This window comes from Ixodes scapularis, unplaced genomic scaffold (genome assembly GCF_016920785.2).
Source record: "Ixodes scapularis isolate PalLabHiFi unplaced genomic scaffold, ASM1692078v2 PGA_scaffold1__304_contigs__length_218370807, whole genome shotgun sequence".
In the NCBI taxonomy this organism is placed as follows: domain Eukaryota; kingdom Metazoa; phylum Arthropoda; class Arachnida; order Ixodida; family Ixodidae; genus Ixodes; species Ixodes scapularis.
Genome location: NW_024609846.1, coordinates 449,574 through 463,788, shown reverse-complemented (window position 1 = coordinate 463,788; position 14,215 = coordinate 449,574). Strand labels below are relative to the sequence as shown.

Genomic DNA, 14,215 nt, shown 5'->3' with positions numbered 1-14,215 from the left:
AGGGTCAACCACCTATGTTTGTTCATGTCAGCGAGCAGGTGGCCGAACCTCTCGTTGATGTGACCCACGATGAGGTTCACAGAACTGAAGAACACCGACAAGTTCCGTCCAAACGCTCATCCAAGTACGAACAGACGGGTGGGATAGGCCAGTCGTGGAAGAACCATGCAAAGCGTCTCGCCAGATTGGCAACACCATGCGCCGATCTGTCGGGTGCTGGTATTTGGAGGCCCGCATGCAGAACAGCCAGGTCCTTCTTTAAGCAGGATAGCTTCCTAAAGGGTTTCTTTTCTACGTTGGAAATATCCAGCAAACCGCGTTCGGAAAGGAAGCTTCGGCGCTTGATGGCACGAGGGATACGAATCATAGATTCGTTGTCTCGCCAGCTTAATCTCGTTAGTAGAAGTCTCCTTCCTTGAGAACAGCGGGGATTCATCGTGCTGATGCCTTGCTAGCCTTGAGCAACACTGTACTCGTACTACGCAAAAGGATGTACTCGCAATGCGCAAACTTCGTTCTTTCCTCTTATTTTTCCACTTCGAATAAGTAAATCTGTTTCAGTTTTATATCGAGTGGAGCAGAAGCTACAAGAGCGAGTGCCGGCCTTTCAGCGTCCTTGATAAGCACGCGCGCTCGTGCAGCGCAAGTACCGTTTAGAGCAACATGCTCATGCTTATACCTTCGGCTTCACTCGCACACAAGGTGGAACGATTGTATTTATATTTTATAGCTTAATATATTTTCGGGTGTGTGCCTACTCTTTTGTTTATTATTGTCGCCTTCGTTTTTACTACCTCTACAATCACGCTCCCTTTTACTCTCTTGGTGTTAACGCTTAGGTCTTTTTTTTTTGTCTTACTAGTACTAAAAACGTCCACTTGTGGGGCTACGCAAGCAAATTTTTCGAACCCGCTCAAAACGCTCTTACGCTGAAGGAAAACGCTCTACTAAAACGCGTTTTCGGACCTCCGCTTTCCATTCCGGCGAAGCGGGCCGCGCATGCGCAGTTTGGCACCCTCAGAGCGGAGCGGAAGGTGAAAACGGTCTACTAAAACTCTCTATTAGTTCCAAAGCGTGCGGCGCTCACTCACCGGGGCACCGCCACGCTTCCCCGCATCCCTACCGAGCCAGTCACGTGATTTGAAAATCCCTCTCCTAGGTACTGCGGCTAACTTCAGCCGCGGTTAGCGCTTCGAGCAAACGGGCCCTGGAGTTTGAAATATTGAGAGTCGACTGTGAAACACCATTTTCGCTACCCCAAGTAGCAATTTATTTTACTGTAATTTCTGTAATCTTTTATTCAGACCGAACACTTCTTTTTCAATAAGCTTGTCGGATTTAAGTTGAACTGGTTTTGAATGCTGATAAAATTTAGACTATTTTTTATAGCCTAAACGTAGCAAGCATTCAAAACAAATACAACCTAGTGCATCAGATACACATAAAACACAATATTAGCAAATGCTACTTTTATTGAACACATCTGGGCCCGTTTGCTCGAAGCTGGTTTACTAACCGCGGTTAACCGGATTTCCCTACGGGGGGGAATTTTAGGTCACGTGACCTGCAGAGTAGGGACGCCGGAGTAAAATAGTACCTAGCATCAGACAATATGTCCAATATGGCTGCTACGGCCGCTCGTCACGCTTGGGAACATTTATTTTTACGAAGAAGCGTCATCCTCGTGTCACGGAAAGGACATTTCAACACAAAGTCTACTGTCGGAGTTGACGGCGAGCATGCTGTGGGAGCAGGGCCACGCCTGACTGGTTTCGTCGAGTTTGAATAACATCACGCACCGCCCTCTCAAGTGGACTTGTTTTATTGAATGCTACAGTCAGCGGGATCTTCGAAACGTATATCCTAGGTAAGTGCCGCGATGTTTCACGAGAAAGTTATGAGATTGTACCGCTATCAAAATTTCATGTCAGCAGAACTTGCGTTGTAATCAACGTCCAGCTTTCTTTTCTTTTTTTCACTTTTAAAACCTACTTCGAGCCCCAATCGCATGTTAGTGCAACAAATCTCTCTCCGAAAAACGGCCTCTAATCGCGGAGTCTGGTTTATAGTACAGTTCGTCGTGTTTTGTATTTGCAGCGCATCCACAACACCGACGACCCCCTTTAGCGACGGTTCAACGAAGGCAAGATGCAAACTAAAAACTTCCCTCAGAAGCAAAGATCCGTTACCTCAACAGAAGCTGCCGGCACGGATGCCGGCACGGCATTCGATCGAACTTCGGTACTGTCGTCTGCGAACTTGTACAACTGGAAAATAAACAAAGCTTCTATCGGAAAAGAAGTGTGCATATTTTCTCTTGCGCTTGTCTTTCTTCAATTTATTTTGTTTCAGATAACTAGATGTCTTATTAGGATTATAAAGAGAGACATAATTACGTAGCAGACGATCACAACCAATCTGAAATCTAAAATGAGTCAGGCGAATGCAAGCATCACCATGAAACGGCAGAGGAATTGGTCATTGGATGAACAATTAGAACTAATTCGGGCAGTGGGGGAGAGGAAACATCAAATTATGGGCAAGTTCAGTGCTACGGTCACGACCCAAACAAAAAGGCAGGCATGGGACGAAATTTACAGAGCCATGGGCTGTTTGCGCACCCCAGACCAGCTACAACAGTGCTGGAGAAACCTCCTAAAAAAGACTAGACAACTCTACAGCTTATTCAAGAAGCATGAACAGCGCACCGGTAAGTTCATTGTGTTCTTAAGTTCAAAAGATATTGCATTGCTTTAGTGATAATACATGAGCAACCAAACCTAAAAACGTGAATGTGGACATTTGTATATTCGTTCACCTTTGCCCTCTGCTGGGAGTCGACTTTTCACCTTCCTTGAACAGCAGCAAAAGCAGTGTTACAGCATCAGAAAACAATTTATTCCAGTTTATGTACAAGTTCTGCACAGGCTGTATGGAACTTGTAAAACAGTTCAGTGGAAGACCCAAAACTTCGGACAAAATATTAAAACAGATTATAAGAGAGCACAATGGTAGAGGCCGACAGGCCAAACTGTAAGAAAGTAAAAATTGCACGATTACACAGTCCACAGTTTCAGCAGTGTTATCTAGCAGTTAATGAATGTTTAAAAGAATGTCTCATGCAGTATTTGTTTATTTTAATTTTCCCATGAAAGTTCCATTTACATACTTGGTTGAACAGTGAACCCCACCTCCTCTGTTTTTGCTCGTAACTCGAGTAAGTAAGAGTCGAGACGAAATTACTACGCCTTAATTCATAGGTGCTGGGCCAAACCCCCACGTCCTGACGCCCCTCGTCGAGGCCGTCCTCGAAGTGATCGGCGAGGACTCGCCCAACCTGTGCGGGTTGGAGGCCACCATAGGTGACACCGAAGAGTAGGTGACTGGTTTCTAGACCCGATTGTGTGAAGAGTAAATGGTTTTAAGGAACCGGTCACAGTAATGCAGAACTGTCGTTCCAGGCGAGGTTCTAAAAGACGAGGACAAATGATGATAAGAAGATGGGCATGTTGCCATTTGAATGGCATTACTGCCGAGTACTTTTATATAAAGACCAGAGGCCGGATGCCCGAAACTTTCTTACAACAAAGTTACAAACTTTTGAGTATTCCCGAAGCAAAATGTTTGTAAGTTTTGCGCAAGTTCTGACGAAATCCGTAGCTTGCGCAAAACTTACGATCTTTGTGCTTCGGGAATACTTAAAAGTTCGTAAATTTGTCATAAGATAAATCTACTAACTTTTTTGCCGTAAGAAAGTTCCGGGAATCTGGCTTCAGTTCTATTTCAACAACAAAAGCTCAAAGGTGGTTCGAAATATAAGTCACGAAACCGTCTTCCAGAGTGCACTCTAAGATCTGACGAGGCACCAGCGCTACCACATTTCTAATTATTTTCAACAAGGCTGAAACAGTTTCACCGAAGCTACAAATTTATGCAATAACACGGCATGCAATGAGAAATCAGGTGGTAAAGCTGTTTATTACCATCTTATAGAAATTAAATGCAACAAAGTGGCAATGGCTTTTCTTTAATGCTAACTGTAGCACGCTTTCAATATGCAAATTAAAAGATCACACACAGTACAACCATCCTGTTGCTTGTTTTACCAACTTAGGAAAATTGGCTCAAACATTAACTTCATTCTGGTCAAGAAGTTAACTACCCCCATGATGGTAACCTGTGTGAGTGAAATCAATACCAGTGAAGCTATGTGCTGTAATGTTTGAAGTTGTCCTATAAATGCGCAGTGCATTGTGGTTTGACTGGACATGTGACCACTAAATTTATGAACTGTTAATCGCATAGCTACACAGCTGCATTCTAACCTTTAGAATGCAGCTGTGTGCTCTTCACAACCAAATGCACATTTTCCTACACCATGTACTGGGCAATTGTGCAAGAAGTAACAACACTGCGCTCCGACCTCAAGCCTGTGCGTCAGTGTATAAACCAACTTGGCTCACAAACTTTGTCCTCTGTACCAACCCGTATGAATGAATTTTGGCGCAGCATCGGTGTCTTTATCAGGGTTACAAACTTTGCACAGTGTGTTCTCTTTGCCCATGCTGACAAGAACAAAACCTGACCACTTTTTACACATGAATTTGTCGCAGTGACAGCTCCAGGGGAATAGATCCACAGCCTGGTCCCTCTGGGAGCGGAGCAAGTGCGGCAGTGCTGCACGAGAGTCGGCCGCTGGAGGCGGTGCAGCGGGCTCCAACAAATGTGCCATACAGCCGACGTTGGTGCCGGGAGGCTTCACAGCGCTTCTTGCAGGAGACAGAAAGGCAGCAGCAGCTCGAGGGAGCTAATCTCCTGCTGGAGAAGGAGAGCACAGAAATGGTTAAGCAAGCTGCCACGGCAACAATTGCAGCAGCAACTGCTGCCGAGGAGTTCTACCAGCAGTCAAAAAAATTACTAGAGGACCAAAAAAATTTAATTCAACTGGAAACACAGCGTGCAGAATTGGAAATCAAATTTCTAAAAAAACAATTAGGAGAAGAGTAAACATTGACATATTACGCTGTTTTTAATTTTCATTTTGAATGTATATATATATATGACAAAGCCAACACAGCTGCTGATAAATAAAATCCATTTTACTTGCAACTGTATATTTCTAGATTCAGATCTGCTATACTCTGTCTCGTCCTACGATGGACGAGACAGATGCTACACGCGGCCGGGTCCAATCACGAGCCTGTTTGAAACCATGTGGTATATTTGCTCCGTCAAACATATCGGTGCGCCGAAACGTGTCATGCGAAGACAAGTTTTTCATCTGCTTATCGAGAACTAACGGCGGCTCCGCCTGCTTGCAGGGTTTTTGCTCTAGTTCCTTGTCACAGCACGAATAGTTGCGACGCTCAAGGAATCTTGACTGCTGATCCATCTCCGTGTGCTCTGTCCGTACCGCCGTCAGCCTCGTATGCGCCTCAGTTGCCGCTAAGACTAAAAGCCTGCCTTGCATGTACTCATCGGAAGATCGTCTGGCTAATTTTATCATTTGCCTAATTTATCTTCGTATCTCCCTGAACCATAGCCTATGGTATTCGTGTTCCCGCTGCGCCGGGGTAATCGGCAGCAGTAGTCAAGCGTAATATGTGGGGACGGCGTGGGCGAAAATTCCACTCTCTTCCAACCTAACGCAGAAACAACATTTGGTATTCCAATGTTTGATCAATTAAAAACAAGCAGAATGCACTGGTACTCAAGACCATGCAAAGCAGCATGTGCAATATATTGGTATACTTACGCTCAACCGACGATGGCATCCCGAGCCTCGTTGCTTTCATCACGGCCCGCTGCCACGGGCTCGACGGGAACCTCTTCGGGGAGGACAGTCCTTGGCATGCTGCAGGGGTATGTCTTGGCCAGGTTGTGCAGGACACAGCAGGCAACAGTGATGTCGCAGCATCTCTCTGGCTGCATCCTCAACTCAGCATGGAGGCAATGAAATCTCCGCTTGAGCTGGCCTATTGTCCTGCACAGTGTATAAATAGAGCAAGATCTGTTATCCTTTTGAAGTGGTTTATAAGAACATCTAATGAGATCGGCATGCGATGTCTATCATCGCTCCAGCCCATCGAAAACATGGTATTATGCCTAATAGTTAATATTTTTGTTGGAATATTTTAACATAGTAATGAAATGCAGATTTTGGTAAAGATTTCAGTGATGTGATTGGTCTGAGTCATTTTGGAGCAGCCCTTGGAGCAGTCAAAAGTCAATTATGGTGCAACAAAAAGAACTTTTGTAGCATAAGCGCACATTCATTTTTATTGATACCAATGCAAACATCACTTCAAGATTAATTTTTCGGCCTGTCCAACTAAAGGGCAAAGTCTACGTTGCCTTCTCACATACGTTCAAACCTTTGTTAGCACCAACTGCGCAGCAAGAGTTCCTCAAACACAAAACTATAGCGTTCAGTTGCGTGGAGAAGCACCATGACAGGGTAACAAAAAGGTGAGTGATGAAGGACAGCACAAACTCCTTTAAATGGTTATTTTAGGTACTGAATGCCACTAAATTAGTACAATAACATTGGTCACATAAACTGATGTTTCCTTCAAGTTCTAGAGGTTGTAATAAAACTGCAATTTATAAATGAGATAAAAAAACAAAGCAATTATCATTTGATTATCAACATAAATTACATTTTATCTGTAGAACTTCAGAGCAAAAACGGCATGTGAACGAAACTTAAAAACAAACCCGCCGAACTCATTCAGGCTCTTCCTGAGATTTCATCCACTGCTCCTGTCAATTTAGTTCTAATCTACTCGCACCTACAGAAAATTGATAGCTAAACAAATGAGTTGGCATAAATAAATAAACATGCATAAGAGCATATATAAATGCTCTTGCAATACCAAAGTACCCTTACTAAATCTCGAAATTGGAAAAGGTGCCGCCGGGATCTTGTAATCCATCATATTTACGAGCCGAAGTTGTGTTCAGGAATTGTGTTGAGTCTCACTTTGGAGGAGAGCTTTCTCCTTAACACAGGGTCCGCTGCAGAGAAGCAAGACATACAAAGTTGCGATGCCTACTCCGTGGTGTTTGCTTCTTTGCAGTACACCGGTGCGTGGTGAAAAGCGCATTCAACGACACTATAGTCCGTTGCAACCTAAGAACGAAGGGCGAGGGTAAGACGGGTTGGGGAGGAGGAAGCAGGCGGAACGCTAAAGAGAGAAGGAGGTTTCCCCCTCTCTTCTCTAGCGTTCCGTCTGCTTCCTCCTCCCCGGCCTGTCTTACCCTCGCCCTTCGTTCTTAGGTTGCAACGGACTATAGCTAACCCTCCAGAATGAACAGACGACTAACATAAAAATTATTGCGAAACTTCCAGATATTGCCTGTCATTCATACGAAATGTGATGGAATGGTATCGTATACGAGACTATAATCAAAAGTTTTGAAAACCTGAAAACTTGCGTAAGCATATCGTGACGGTCCGGCCGGGCGGCGAAGCCCGAGCTATTATATTTTCAGTATTATTAAAATGAAAATAAGTTTTGGTGCTACGTTGGTGCAAATTTCTCACATTTTTGTTAAATGTAGCAGGACGTAGCAGGGTAATCACTTTGGCGCAAATGGCGCAGCAATCCCATCACAGATATAATGAAAATGTTCTTCGCAAAAACTTGCAAGGAAAATTGCAGTTTGAGATAAGCAGTATTTAATAAGATATGCTTGAATAAGTCTGTACACAAACTGTCTAAAAACAAAACCTGCCTAAGCCAGTGTTTTTTTTTTCACATTGCAAGCTGTTTTTTTTTTCTAAGAATTGCTTTACATTTAGGCAATATAGAGTAACAAAAAAAATTAACTGCTATTGTTTGAAATGTGTAAACAGCTAGTAAAAACCTGTAGGTTAATAAACCCAGTCATACAGGAAGGATATGTTTCAGAGAAGTTCTAACTTCTATTCTGGAGTTTATACAGAAAAGAGCAAATGAAATATAACAATTATTGTGACATATAGAGTTAACTGGCTAATGGTTGAATTTTGTGAATTGATGTTCTTCATTCCCACAATGCTGGCTAACCTTAGAATAAACATTTCAGGCTATGGCAGTAGGTTATAGCCCGTAGTATAAATAAGGTATAGTAGAGATACGCCTTCCTCTCCTTGCTTCTGAGCAGCCGTAGCCTACTATGCAAGAACATAAAAATGGCAACAAATGTAAAGCTCAGGCACAACCACATAAAAAAGGTTAGGTGCCTCAAGGTACCGAAACACTGAACCGTCGAACCAGGACGCATAGCCTGGCTTTACCGTTCCACGATGCTCCTCGTTGTGCTATGTGACGCATTGTAGGCGACCTCCGCTGCTGATGACGGAGACAGGAAGGGCGTCATCAGCCATGGCTTGCAGGTGTAGCCGCTGTCTCCAAGCAGTAGGCCCTCGTAAACGCCATTGGCCAGCTTGCCTGACAACGAGCCCTCGGTGAATATCCTAGAGTCGTGGGTGCTTCCAGGCCATTTTGCAACCACATTGCGGATACGGTAAAAGACGTCAACCACTAACTGTACATTTATTGAATGGTACAGATGGCGGTTAACGTACACCTCCTCATGCACTTGTGGTGCCTGTATCCGAATGTGAGTGCCATCAACAGCACCCACGACCGAAGGAAACCCACCGATCTCAAAGAAGGCCTGTTGTAAGGCATGACCCTCAGCTTCACCTGGCCACCTGCATTGTAGATGGATTTGAGTGAGTCTGTAGCACTATGACATTAACAGTGACAGTTTTGTTGTTATGATCACATGCTTCAAAATAACACAGCTATCATTCATCGTCATCAATAGTGAGCAATAAAAGCCTCGTCTGCACAATGACAGTACTCAGTAGCCGCAAGACTAGCTCAGTAGCAACAAGTGCATAGTTGGGAGTGCAGAAACCAGGCTGTTTGTAAATGTCTGCACTCCTACTTTATTTGTAGATTAGTTGAATTTGCACCTGCACCAATAATAGGTACTAAGGGAGTCATTTTGTACACTCCAGTTGGTTCGTGTAATTTTACTGCCCAGTTCACTGGTCTGCATGTCACGCTCATTACCAAAAAACAAATATCGAGTGCTGAAGCAACACTTCTAATGATCCTTTAGGGAGGTACCAGTATACGTGGGGATCGATGCGCTGGCAGATATTCAGGCTAGCAAGCCTGCAGCTTAGGAAACAAAAACGAAAGGGTCATTGCGCAGGTGGTGCGCCGTAAATAAATTGCAGAATAGGTGTGCGGAGAAGACCACCTTTAACGAATTCGGGGGTTTCAGCGAACACAATTCACGCACCGAAATTTCTATACAAAGGGTTTCTGAAATAATGGTGATTGCTCATCGAGCAATCTAGGCCCAGGCTTTTTTTCTCGGAAAACTGGCCTGCACATGCGCCTAATATCGGGACGCACCAGAGATGCTCCAGACCACTTACCCTATGAAGTCTTGGGCACGACGTGCCAAGGCCTGAGTCACCCGCCTCACAGTCCGCGAAGCAGTGGAGACGTGCACACGGATGTAGTCCCCTGCGGTGATGAGGAAGTTCCCCGTGGCGTAGAACTGTAAGGCGACAATGACCTGCTGCTCTGCAGAGAGGGCGCGGCTGCGACGCGTCGGCCGCTCCAAGTCCGGGCGCAGTGTGTCGGCGAGGAACACAATGCCCGCGCGACCGAATCGAAAGCGCTCCTGCAGTTCGTCCTCATCGAACTCCTCCAAAGGGTTCAAGCGGTCACGGAACACACGCTGCCGTCCCATCATCACAACAGCGTACTGGGCGAACACGCGCTCTCTTCGATGTCGGCGTCGCGCCACAGTCGACATTGCGTCCCTTATCTTCACCAATCCGTCCGCAAATCAGTTGTCAGTCAGTCCGGTAGTCAGTCGGCGAGCGAGTCGGAGGGTCGGTTGGGCAAACGGCAGGAGAAGACAAACAGTGAAAATCAGGTGATAACTAAAGCGCGGGAAACGTGCGTCGCAAAACACGGAGAACAAAACAACCAAAAACAACGAATCTATAAAGACCGTTGCCAGACCCGAAATCAACGCTGCAAACTTATGCTGTGTTTGGCGGCACAATAGATGCATCAAGATATTTATTATTTTTTTAAAGTACATATATATTTTCATGCATAAAAAGAAACATTGTGATACGATGTTGTTTTTATTTTTCTTAATAAAGACAAAACTAGCAAAAACGTTTCTTAAAAGGCTATTGTTTGCTTCGACCGGAAGGTGGCGGGAGCTACCGCATAATAATAAAACACGGAGAAATTGTGCGTTGAGTTTTTGTCGAACGCGGCTAGGTACTCGGATGTACCTAGGTAGGGAAACGCGGTTAACTTTTAACCGCGGTTAGAGTTAACCAGCTTCGAGCAAACGGGCCCTGGAGTTTCTGTTGCATACATACAGCGCTGTGAAAAGGTACACCATTCTTATATGAAAATAAGCTTCCCACCAGTGAAATTTCTCAAGTTGGACAGCCTTGTTGTAAGTCAGGCACGTTAAAGAGGACCCTGCCAAAGTTTTCATAGACACTTTTACAAAGTTGTTTCATCCGTACAATAGCGACTTCAAGGTATATGTGTAGAAACTTCCCAAAATGCAAACATTATGTGAAGAAACTGCATTTCAAAGTTGACGTCCTTGCAACCCCCCTTATTGGTAGCTGCTCTACTGGAAACAATGAAAAGAACTATACAAAGACCGCTGAGGCCACATAATGTAAGACATGGTGTCCAAGATTCGCCATGGACGGCATTGTTGGTAGTTGGACTTGTTTGTGCTCACGCTTACCGAGTCTGTCAATTGACAGCTATTTACAGTGCATGATAGGAACTATTTGTGCTGTAGACATAAAAACATGTACATGTTGACCCCCCTTTAAATCTGGCAGGCGAGACCACTCGAAAATGTTTGAGAGTAGCTGTGTATAGAACTGACATGTTCTAACATTCTGATGACACAATTATTCATATTAAAAGGTATGCTTAACCGAAATTCGAAGCTTGCAAAACAACACTGGGGTGGTAGGCGGGACGCTGCAAAACCCCCAAAACATCACACATAGAGCATTATTTCTAACGGATGGCCATATTTTTGGAAACATGTGGGATTCAACAAGGCCGACGAGACATGTGATGTCGCGATTCTCATTCTTTCTCCTCTAGGCTTCATCCCCTTAAGCAGGTGAACCGAAGCGGGAATAAGGGAAGCGAGGCCGCTTCCCCTCATTCTGAAGTGTACCAGGAGAAGTATGATGTCACATTTCTTGTTTGATTGCGTCCTTTCCTTTCCAAGAATACGGCCATCCGTTTGAGATATTAATGTATGAGTGATGTTTCGGAGTTTGTAGAGCTCCCATTCAAAGCTTCCGTGGCCTTATTTTATGGAATCCAAATTTTGGTCCAGCATCCTTTTAAACAAGATTTTTCAAATATTAGCATATTGAACATACAATTGGACAACTTGCTAACTTACAACAGTGTCCTCCCGATGATGCCGTACAAAGGTTCTGTCACACGCACCAACCGAGGGGATTGCTGCAAGTCCATCCACCCTCAACTTTTAGTCACCTTTGAGCCTGAAGAACTGCTGTATGAGGCCCGTACAGCCACTGAGCACACAAAGAGAAACACGGGAAATAACACTCTTTGACGAGCAAAGTCTCTAGGCGGAAAGCCCTCCATGACAAATGAGCACTGTTGGGTTACGGCAACGGCGTAATACACAGGTTCTGCTTCTTCGATGGCTTCACCGCTGCGGTGGGTGGTCGTAGCTAGTCGTAGCAGATAGTGTCACGTTTGTTGCTCGTACCAAAACACCAAAGCCGCGTAGTATTCTTGTTGTTGAAGTTCATAAGCCTATGTTCCCGGTCTACACACACTACACAAAGCCAGCCACGAGCAAAGCTAGCTAACCCCGTTTCTGGTTCGGCGACAAGCCGCCAGGGCGGTGACACCGCCGCTGAAACTTCTGTCTCGCCTCTTCAAACCAGGGCCCCTCAGTGCACAAGCATGACACTTGCAAGGCTGCTCTGCCTGTACCAAGTGACACGCGCCCGCATGTTCCCTCTCATAATTCTTCTGACTGTACGTGCCCCATATTGTACACGGTCATACTGTGCACACGGCGAAAGTTCCCTTTTGAAAGTGCTCCGTGGTCGGCCTACAATGCTGCGAACACGTAGCACATGACCACTATAGGTGACGACACTTGGGATACTTGCCATCCGTCGTTGTGGCGCAAAGTCACTTTCTCAGTCGTCCTCACAAGGGGCAAGGAAAGGCAGGCACTGCATAAAAAATCAATACATATTATAACACTGGCTGTGGTAAACTAGTTTCAAAGATGATACAACCATGTCACCTCCGTACTATAAATTTTTTTTTCTATAATGTAAGGTGTTTATATGAGAAAAATAAATTTAAAACACAGATTGGATAACAAGCATAACCAAACAAACAGTTTATTCAGCTAAGAGATAATGAGATGTGAGTTTGCTCTATCGCTTTAGAGCCGTTTAACATGTAGCACTACTGTCGTTTACAAGAACAGGTACCCAGGCTGTAAAGGGATGATCGGTTGAATAGCACAAGATGTTGCACTGTATGCACAAGCCGGATGTAATTGACACTTAGCTGCCGAATGTTAAGATCCTATAATCTTATGATCGCAGACGGGAATTACATCTGGTGCCTACGGATGGAATAATGTCTTGCTTCGTAATAGAAAAAGCACACAAAAAAAAAACCCAGGATGGAGAAACCGAGTGTCACAAATTCAGGCTTCTCTTTATTTTTTTTAAATACTTTTAGGATCTTTTTTTTGGACCACTTTAAGTGTCGGTACGATCAAAAAGGGGGAGTGTGGTTCCACTTTTAATCTCAGTTCGTCCCGTCGTAGTTCCTTTCTAAGTCCCTAGCGAATTTGCTCGTTTGAGGAATGGGTTTTTGTTAACGGGCGACGTAGATCATCCCAGGTCACAGTTTGTGGCTTTGACCTCGCGGACGGAGGGGTGCGTATGCTGGCTCGTGTATGGTGCCGATTTGACATGCGGGGGCGGCGCTGGGATACAAAGATGTTTACGCTGGCTAGCGCGCTTTTTGAAGGCGGCGGCTTTGCTCAGTCTGCCGCCTGTCGTGTTCTATGTATCGGCGATAATTGACGTTTTTGGACTCGTACGGGGGAATGGATGGGCACATATGTTTGGTTGTCTGAAAAATGTAATAGGTTTTGCCATTTGGGTCGTTGCTGTGTAGCTTTGTTTTTCTTGAAAGTTGACTGACCCGAAAGGCGGGGGAACGGGAGCTTGGTCAGTAGACGAGCCTATAAAAGAGGGTTCGGGAACAAAGAAGGTAGTCCAACCCCAGAGCTGGCGGTGTCGCTGCTCAACGCGGTTACTCCCTGCAGATGAGTCGTGGAACGTGTAATTTTTGGCTTCTGCCCTGCCTGTCGGGCAAGTGTTTGAGTTTGTTGTGCTGAAGCGTGTCTGGCTGTGTGGTGCGCGGTGTCGACCTCATCAAGCTTCTAACCGAACCGCCGGACTCCGAGACGAAGTTCTTCGGCTGACAACTCCAGACTACGGACTGCTCTGGACTCAGCACCTACCGGAAACCTAAGCCTGGTTTTCTAGAACTTGTCTACTTCATTCTCTGGCCCTGAAGTATGAATTGTTGAATGTTGGGAAGATGTTTACACAGTGCTACTTTCTGTCGCGACTGTTTTGGGGGATTATCCCATGTGTGTAGCGGTAACGTTCGAGTTTCATCTCGGTTTGCTCTCGTTGTTATTTAGTGTCGGGTTTTCGTCACTGTTTTGTTGGCTTGTTCCTGTTTTATGAGGGTTGAGTCTTTTTAGTATTAGTTTCTCGCTCGCAGGGCTCCATAGCGTTGAGCTGGAGTGTGGTTTGTGTTGAGTGCTCTACAGTGAAACCCGTTTAGAATGAACACAGGTACAGCGAATTATTGTCGATATCAAACTCACGGAAAATATAAATAAAAATGCATGTAGAAAGTAATTTTTATAACGAACAACATATTGGCTATATCGAACTTTTTTCATCCGGGATGGCTTCCAAAAACGTGCAAACAATCGCCTTCTAGCCTGTCCCTTCCGATCCACAAAAAAATCTAGGAAAGAAAGCAAATTGTTTAAAGCTGAAGCCGCGAACGAAGTTGACAAAGAGAAGCGATTAAGAGGGGAGAAAACT

General features: G+C 44.9%; 1 protein-coding gene across 1 annotated transcript; it reads right to left on the bottom strand.

The window, feature by feature from the left end:
• Positions 1-5,757: 5,757 nt before the first annotated feature.
• LOC121835992 (putative nuclease HARBI1) lies at positions 5,758-10,379 on the bottom strand. The gene is made up of 3 exons (XM_042290590.1): positions 9,443-10,379; positions 8,282-8,701; positions 5,758-5,983 (listed from the first exon to the last, which is right to left on the bottom strand). The coding sequence occupies exons 1-3, from the start codon at positions 9,826-9,828 to the stop codon at positions 5,758-5,760; spliced, it is 1,032 nt and encodes a 343-aa protein (XP_042146524.1). The 5' UTR covers positions 9,829-10,379.
• Positions 10,380-14,215: the final 3,836 nt, after the last annotated feature.

Bases quoted from the DNA above. Each gene is read 5' to 3' on its own strand.
- LOC121835992 (XM_042290590.1), bottom strand. From the start codon at position 9,828: ATGTCGACTGTGGCGCGACGCCGACATCGAAGAGAGCGCGTGTTCGCC. The intron at 8,702-9,442 runs GTAAGTGGTCTG...TCTACAATGCAG, and splicing joins CGTGCCCAAGACTTCATAGG to GTGGCCAGGTGAAGCTGAGG. The intron at 5,984-8,281 runs GTAAAGCCAGGC...TACACTGTGCAG, and splicing joins ACGAGGAGCATCGTGGAACG to GACAATAGGCCAGCTCAAGC.